At 47.0% G+C, this 8,981-nt stretch overlaps 2 protein-coding genes across 3 annotated transcripts in view; one reads left to right on the top strand and one right to left on the bottom strand.

Moving 5' to 3' along the window:
• Positions 1-8,981, bottom strand: part of LOC135905109 (GILT-like protein 1) — a 213,445-nt gene that overhangs the window by 46,083 nt on the left and 158,381 nt on the right. The gene's annotated exons all lie outside the window — the stretch shown is intronic.
• Positions 273-8,981, top strand: part of TrpA1 (Transient receptor potential cation channel A1) — a 143,620-nt gene continuing 134,911 nt past the window's right edge. For both annotated transcript variants that reach the window (XM_065436093.1, XM_065436092.1), the window contains exon 1: positions 273-565. In XM_065436093.1, coding sequence (XP_065292165.1) covers positions 374-565 — 192 coding nt within the window. In that variant the 5' untranslated portion in view covers positions 273-373. The remainder of the gene's footprint in view (positions 566-8,981) is intronic.

The following is an 8,981-nucleotide window of genomic DNA, read 5'->3' as shown; positions in this document are numbered from 1 at the left end:
GACACAAACGTCGAAAGCGAGGGCGAAGCTGCAATATGGCGCGCTTCTCCTCCGTCTGCTCCTCCTCCCCTTTCCTTTCTCTCCTTCTATCCCTTTCCTCCGCTGCCACGCGCGCGCGCGTGTCGCTGCTCTTCCCCGTATCCAGGGGTTCCCCGCGTTACCCTCCTCCTCCTCGTCTCCTCCTGGGCGTCATCGCGGCACGGGAGTGAGCGGAGCGCGCGGCGGCGCAAGTTTCGCGCGGTGCTCCTTCGCCGACGGTGGTGTGGCTGTGTGTCAGTTGGCATTGGTGCGAGGAGGGGCCTACTTAACGCGCGCGCGCGCCGGCACTGTACCGGGGCCGCGCACTGACCCTCGCCTTGCGCTGGCACCGACAATGGTGGGAGACAAGATACCCCTGGTCACAGCCCTGCGGACCGTTCCCATCAACTCGATTCAGCTGCACAGCCTTCGCTTCCGACCGCGCCTGCTCGAACCGACCGCGATGAAGGTGGTCAAACTGCTCAAGTTCGAGCGCAAGCTCAACTCGACACGCATCGACGCCGCCATAGGCGAAGCCCTGATCAAGGTGGGAACGGTTCCTGGCTGTCGTGCGTGGCGGTTGTCGCCGACTTGTTTTCCCTGGCAGTAGTTAGCTCTGGCAGGATCTGACCTTGTCTGCTTGACTTAGCGAACGAAATAATTTCTCAAAAGTGACTGGCAAAAGAATAGCGTGTTCATTTATACTGTTTAGGTTTTTGCTTAGAAGCCACGGCTTGACTTGATGCTCCGGTCGGCTGGCCGCAATCTAGGCTCTTTTGAGCGTGCAGAGATATAGTGTGTGACAGTGTCCTCGCTGAAATGAATTTCAAGACATATGTGCATCGGCAACACCCGGAATCCCATTTAGTGGCTTGTGAATGTTCGACTCATCGCACGTACAGCGCGTGTCAAAGAATTTCGAGATAACTTTTGCAGCTTGTCGGACGCACTAAGCAGCTCCTCCGGTAGTTGAAACGAAATGGGAAAATTCCTCCTCGTGACAGTTGTCCATTTGGACGCTCGTGCAAGTCGAAGCGTTTGCCGCAGCTTGAATGTCAAGATTCGAATTCACTGAACAAGGACCGTTCCTTTACAGAAATCGTTCGAGCTGCATCAGGCAAACTTACATAGTACTCGTGGGCGACGGTGTTCAAAATTCAGAAGTGTAAAACTGTTCTTTTTATGTCTCCTCTACGCACCACGCCTTGTTCAACAACACAAAAAGAAACAGGGAGGCCTTGACGCAGCAAGGTTCAGCGACATCACTTTACTTCTACAAAGTTGGCTGCGTTTTAAAGCTGAAAAAAGAAAGTTGCGGTATTTTATTTGCTCGAGTTCTTCTCTATATTGCATCGTTTATGTCTAATGTGTGTCTGAACCAAGTGCAAGCAGTTTTGTTATGTATACGTCAATCCCATTGTTATTCAGGTATTGCAAAGTCGCCACGCTTTACATTCTCCGTAGTGGCCTTCTTGCTGTACCAATGCACGCCGCGTACAAATTTTGGACAGATCCGGTTCAGTTCTTTAATGAAGCAAAAGTGCACACGTATGTTCATTCGGGAGCAATGTTAGCATCTACTTTGCCACACTCACTTCTCCTGCAACGATGCTTCCTGGATCTCTCTCCATTTTCTCTCTCTTCCCCTTATCCCTTCCCCCATCTTGGGGTAGCCAACCAGACTCTTGACTGGTCAACATCCCTGAAATATATATATATATATATATATATATATATATATATATATATATATATATATATATATATATATATATATATATATATATATATATATATATATATATATATATATATATATATATATATATATTCTTCCTGGTCTTCCTGGTTATCAGGTGGGCCCTCTAGAAGTCTGCGACGGCCCACTTTTCATGGAGGGACCCTCACGCTAGGCCTATTAGGTCAAGGTTACGTTCTCGTAGACCGTTGCGCTGTTGCTAGGGTGTAAAAAGAGCTCTGAATGCCCCCTTCCCTTTTGCGAATGACCCTCGCGGTATTAGTCTGAGTGACCCCGTCCTTTCTGCTTTACATTGAGCAAGGCACAGTGATTTCGTGTGGTCAAAAATGCTTCCGAGAACTTAGTGAGGTCCGATATCGGAGCTACTCAATTCTCCGTGATCCGGAATACCACAGCGTACATTGAAGCAAGGGCATGAAACGAGATGCGGACTGAGTTAAACGCTGGCTTTCAACTGAAAAACTTCTTTACAAGCTGGAAGTACATGTGTGCAGAATGATGAAATCACTAAGCTAAGGAAAAGGCAAGAAGTGCAGCACATGTCGAATGCCAATGAGAAACGTCACCCGATATCGCCTGCACTGAATGTCCACAATATTCCTGAAACAACAGCTTTTCATCTACGATTCCTGTTTTTTTTTTCTTTCTCTGTGGTTTTTTATTTATACTTTTGCGTCGAGTCGCGGTGTTATATTTCGAGTCATCCAGAACAGTAACTTCATCAGTGGAAAACAGCGTACCATCATTTGTCCAGGGAATTCGGTGATCTGGGAAAGCCTGCCAAGTATCAGCTTCGTTTATCGTGCCGGCGTCGAGCCCACGGAGTACAAGAACTGCTTCCCGGGAGTCTTAAGTAGTGACGCAAGGGGGCGCCATTGGTCCAGCAGCGTATATAAGGGGTCAGTCTTGGGGGATCGTGTCTTGCGCAACAGCACATAGCGCTGCAGCTCCGCGGACAGATAAAACAGTCGGAAAGGCTCCGTTCTTCGCGGCAAGTGTCATTCTGTGCTCTGCCACCTACCTCTTGGGCGTAGCCGCCTTCCGAGATGTCTTGATTGTTAAAAGGTGACTCCTCGGCGATCGCCTCAGCGAAAATGTGAGTTCGCCGAACGATTGATCTGCTGCGACGGACGGTTCGATTTCTGATAACGTCCGCTCAAATCGGCAAATGGAGGTTTGCTTCTTATCAACGCCTCCGTTTGCTTGTCGGTCGCATGCCGGCTTCACCTGGCACGTAGCGGTACGCCGCTACGTTTATTTTTGAGAGCCTCCTCCGGAAGAGGACGACTCTTGTTTACATTTCTTTCGCGCTATTGGCTCCGCGCCCTAACTCCTCGTGCCGGGAGATATATCTCGGCTCTCCTCTGCGATATATCTCAGCGCTTTGCCAAAACTTTCAGTTCGGCAATTCATTATCGAGCAAGTCGTCTGGGTTTGCAAGTGCTAAGCGGCCCCCGACTAGACAAAAAAAAAAGGCATTCGTGCTTGTTTCTTTGTTTAGTAGCTTTGTATAAACAATCCTCAACCGCCTGCTGCGCCATTGAGTGTTGTTTCAGATGCCGCTTTTTCTTTTTCTTGCATCTTTAGCTCGCGGCCATGAATTCTGCGACATCGCTGATTTTCTCCAGCTGCGGTGCTGTCAAAATACTTCGCGAAATTCGTGAAAAACCTAGCCGACTTTAGTTGAATTACAAGGTGGTCTAAGCGGGCTCATTGCCTCCGGCAGTCATGTAACGGCATAGATCAAACTAACGCGTTGCTCCAGCTATATGTAGTGACGTCTTTATCTTTTTTTATGGTAACGTTTACTATCATTTATCAATTATTAAGTTTACTTTATTAAATTATTTACTGGGTGGCTGTGAAACTTCTCGGCTACTTTTATCTTAATTATGGTTATGTTTGTTTTCACTTTGCATTTATCTGGCTTTTCCTTTAAGTATTATTTATGGCCATTCGTATTTGTTTAGTGGCTTATTGCCTGTACAACAAAAATAAACAGAGTAGCCCAAGTATTTGTAAGGTCAATTCCTCCACAGCAGTTCATTTATAATCGAACAAATCACTAGTTGAAGATGGGACATTTGATTTCTCACTACAACGTTTAACTTGTGCTTCAGCCTTTTAATCTTATATCACTTTAGTGCATGTAGAACGGAAAGAGAATATAGGTGTTCAAGTATCCATGACTAGAGAATAACGCAGGAATCACAGAGAAAATAAAGTTCCCATAGCCAGAAGTGCCTGTTTTAATTTCATAACTGTATCCTTGCGTGACAGGTTTTTTTAGATTTATATGCGAAATAGCACGAAGAAAACATTGTAATAATTTCGCTTCAATGTTCGCACACCCTAAACAGGCGGTGAGAAACGGTGACTGACTCTTGAATAATGCGACAGAGCGACGTGCTTTCTATATCCGTGAGATCATTCTATAAAGGAAGAAATTGTTATGATAAAAATGGCTGTGGCTTAGGTAAGGTTAAGCCCAGGATGCGAAGCATACTAGCCTTTATTTTAGTTGTTGAACCACTGTTTAGCCTGGTGAACTGCTGTTGCTTGGCTATATTTGGTTCGGCTAGACGAAGAAACAACTCATGCATTACTTCTTTGCCTTCAAGAGTGGAACGCGACAGCTTTCCCGTCGACCCGCCAAGGGGTGTAAGACAATGGGCTACAGGGCAGCGACTACGCGCCCCGCATTGGACGCGGTGAGCGTCGAGCAAAGCAGCGTTCGGCGCGGCAACGAAATGTGCGCCTGAGCAAGAGACGCACGCCTTAAAAACAGCGCGTTTCTAAGGCAACACCGCATTCACTAGAGGCGCTTTTGTACCGCTTTGAAGCGTTGTACTCGTGGCTCAGTGGTAGCGTCTCTGTCCCACACTCCGGAGACCCTGGTTCGATTCCCACCCAGCCCCTCTTGCAAGAGTTGAGCCAAAGCCACTTCTCCTCTGTCGTGACGTCACGGTGTCACGTGATTTCATGGTCACCGCCGCGCCTGAGGAGCTGGGTTGAGCCCTCGTAATATGCTTCGCATAAAGAATAACATGCTCTCCCAAATTTTCGCAGCTGAGAAACCTAGTGTTGCACAAAAGATAATCTCATCCATCCACACGATATTACAGACTTTCGTGGTACATAGGCGATGCTCTTATAGTCGATGTTTATCTTAATTATATTACGAATGCATATATTGGAAACTCAAGACTAACTAGGCCACTGATGGATGGAGTAGCACACTAAGATATAAAGGTCATAAACAGAGATCAACTGCCTTTCTGAGACACCTTATCCCCGGTTGTAACTATTACACCCCAGTGTATTGGAAATTAACATATTAGAAAAATTTTGTTCGCGATAGAACTGAGCAGCTGCCTCTTATTTCTGGCCTCGCTTTCTTTTTCATTGTTTGAAGTATTGACCACGTGGGTTTACTAGCTTCATCTTATCTTTTTTTCTCGTCAGGCCTTTTTTTTTCTTTGTAATTTAAAGCGAACCCTTGCTCCTACATATATGTTACCTTAAATCGCAATGTTCGCCTGAGATGACCTCTTCTAAACGTAACTTAGCGAGCTATTCTTGGAGAATTGTCATTGTGATACCGTCACCTCATATACTGCTCTATAATTCGCCGTGTTCGCCTGGGATAAACTCTTCTAAATGAAAGTTAGGCGAACTAGTCTTGATGAGTTGTCAATCGGAAACCATCACCACATATAGGTCCCTTTAATTTGTAGTATTTTTCTGGGATCACCTCTTATAAACCGCACTTTAGCGATCGATTCTTGAACAACTGTGTCTGTGATGTTGTAATATAACTTTCCTCCTTGAAGCACAGTTGCCGGAATATATTTGTGGCACAACGTTGGGACACCCTCCCTGCTTCTCCTTGTTTGACTTAAACAATCGGTTTGCCTTCAAGTGAATAGATTTGTGATGCGGTCTCCCGAACGGCTCTCAACTTTAATTTTCTGTTTGAATAAAATATGACGTCTGAATGCACCCCAGTTCGGGGCCTCGGTTACAGAGACTTCTGCGTTAGGAATGCACCAAAACGCATCCGAATACAAATACAAGCCATTACATTACTTCCACCCAAAAATATTGAGCTGAACAATCAGTTTCAGTCCGTATTTACGATCCAGACCCAAACGTCACCGCATTCTATGTGACATGCTACGCTGATGAACGGCGCTTTTTTGAACAAAGTTACTGCATATCGAATGGCGGTAGAAGCACTTCGAAATGTGCCGTCGTTTTTTTCGAGTGCCAGTACATTGTTATTCTGACAGCCTTAAGCGAAGCGTTTTTTCTTGAAGAATCACTACAGCCCACCGCAGTTTTTTCTTCGAGCTGTCATCTCGAAACCAGAGACACGCTTGGCGTCACTCCAAGCTGACTTTTCGTTCCAGGCCACCTCATGTTTGTTTATATAAAGTACGGTCTCCGGCGACGTCTCTTTGGCTGGACAGCACGGCGTCGAATTCATGCAGCGTTGTTCTTGCTATAGTGCTTTTTTGCCATTGGTTGACAATCTTCGCTAATAATTTGTCCAACATCAAGGTCGGCTCAAGAAAAAGAGCCTCGGTATCATAGTCAAGCGGCAGCAGATTACGATCAACCGTGGTAATATTACTAGCTGTCTCGATGGGAATTGTAACGGGTGAGTATGCTTAATCTCCTTCACGCCAGGTGTCTCACCCTCGATGGCATGCCATAGCTGACTTGTTTCGATAAAGATACCCGCCTCTCATTTAGGTTTTAGCCAAGTAATCTTTGCAGAAGAATGACACGCTTCTCTGGCAAGGTCGTTATTACCGTATACCGACCAATACTGTCCGACACGGGCCACGCCTACCTGGCATGTTTCCGTTGTTGTATTCTTTCTCCCGAGACCTGGCCATACCTTCAAGTTTATCATGACTTTCGTCCGCTTGATACCTGTTGCGACGTGTCTAGAGTGCGGCGTTCCGCGCCCGCAGATTAAATACCGTTTCGCGTTAGCGGCTTCAGCTGTAAGAAAGCGGGGAATCCTCGGAACTCCGTTTCCGGAAAACCTGCACGCGTGTGCTACGTTTGACGCCGCTTCTGAGAGTTCCTCTTTTCCGGGGGAGAGTACGGTCACACAACTTTGAGTACAAGGACAAGCACCGCGACCTGGCGCTCGGTTGTATATAGGGATTGTAATCTTGAAAAGGGACCGTATAGTGGTTTGCGGTGGTCCCTGGCTGCTCCTTGTCCCCATCACGGCTTTGACGTAATAGTGGGGCATGCACCGCTGCGGTGGGAGGTGGACGAACGCAGCCGCTGGTGTCCTACCGGTAAAACTGGTACAAGCGTGCTCCCGGGCAGGTGCTCGGCGACTACGGGAGCTTAACGCTCTTAGAAGGACATCCACCTATTAGAGAGTTGGCGGTACGGGACCACCAGACTCTATTCTCGTGCCCTATGGCCGTGGGAATCCCCCCCATGACATCCCGCAGCCAGGGGGTGGGGGGGGGGGAGGACTGTACAGCTGGGTCACGGCCAAAGGCATTGCGGGCTCGTCGCGACATCTCACGGAGGACGCGGAAGCTACGGAGCGCATGGCTTTAAGTTCCGAACCTTCATGGGTATGAAGTTCTCATAAACATTTGATGCGAAAGGTTCCTTGACATTACCAAAGTCGTGCTTTAGATTCAGTTTCGAAATCTGTGGGTTTAATCTTTTTTATAAACATTTGACGCCAAAGGAGCACCAACTTGTCTAAAGTTCTACATCGGACCATACAACGAGACAAGCCAAATTAACACACTATCAGACAAGTTGACAAAGCACGCAGTGAGCTCCGATGAGACGAAGCGTTGTGTTGGTTCATTTGTGCCGTCATGTCACAGTAAAGAATATCAACATTTCACCCGCGCCAAAGCGTCCATGTCAAGACACTAAAGCCAGCGAAGGTGACTACGTTCTTATTTATTTTTAAACTCCGACTTTTATTCGCGAGGACACATTGAGCCTCTTCAATTTTCTTGTTCTCGCTATCCGTAGCTGGCCAGAGCAAGCCAGAGCTCTTGCGTTTTTCTCGTGTTGCCCCGACAACCGCGCGGCGCTCTTCGGTACGAGTTCGGCTTTGTCTGGCCGAGGGGATTTTCGCCTGGCAGAGTTTTGAACGCTTTCTGGATAGCGGACGAGTAAAAGAAACATTGGCTGATCGCCGCTACCACTGTGGGGACTCGACGGATCTCAACGCGTTCGCTCGAGCCCAACCTCTCCGGAAAGTCTTGTCTCGCCGGTGTAGGATACACAGCAGTATGCGTACTGTTCTCTGTGGACCAAGCGTCTCACGTTTTCTTTGATATTCCTTCGGTAGTGACATTAGGTGCTTAAAGTAGGCATTCGACATTTGCCAACGTGCTTTCCTTTGCATTTTTCTTTTTTCGATGCTCCGGGGCCACAAAAGAAAGAGAGACATAGTTGCGGCGCAGCGAATTGTCGCGTGGTGAATGTTCGATTTCGTTACTTCTTCTTTTGCGAAAAGTAATGGGCCACGGGACGCTTCACTTGCCGGATACTCTATTACGATATTATTAATAATAATAATAATAATAATAATAATAATAATAATAATAATAATAATAATAATAATAATAATAATATATTGCGATAGCAACTATATGGACACTCCAGGCGCATTCCTGCCGTCGCCTTCATGTTCCGTACAAAGACCTATGTGATAACATCGTGACCGCACGCAAGCATGCTGCATCTGCGAGTGAAAACGTAAGGGGGGGGGGGGGGGGGTTGGCATGGGTGAGCCGACGATGGTGACTCAGTCTTGTGTGCGCAAGGGAGAAAAGCGGGGAGGAAGCGCCCCACTTTCTGTCGCGCGCGATGCATCGGGGAAAGTGGAGGGAAGGGGGGCGTGCCTTAGGATTCTGTGATCTGTGATAGCCCAACATGTTCATATGTCTTGTTTGACGCATTATATACCGTGACTTTTTTTTAGATATGTAGATATATTAGAGACTTGTAGGTATATTTAGATATCTTGTTGCGAGGTTTTGTGTATAGGTGCATAGAACTTTGTTTCCAGTGGCACTTTTTTGCCCTTTATCCACCTGTATCTTCACATCTATAGCGGTGGTGTAGAGGTAAAGCATCCACCTCGCGTGCAAGAGGACCATGGTTCGAATCCCGGTGCCGCGTAATTTTCCACCGGATT

The sequence above is a fragment of the Dermacentor albipictus genome, chromosome 6 (genome assembly GCF_038994185.2).
Source record: "Dermacentor albipictus isolate Rhodes 1998 colony chromosome 6, USDA_Dalb.pri_finalv2, whole genome shotgun sequence".
Lineage (NCBI taxonomy): Eukaryota > Metazoa > Arthropoda > Arachnida > Ixodida > Ixodidae > Dermacentor > Dermacentor albipictus.
The sequence above is the reverse complement of the archived record's forward strand: the minus strand, read 5'-3'. Positions and strand labels throughout refer to the sequence as shown.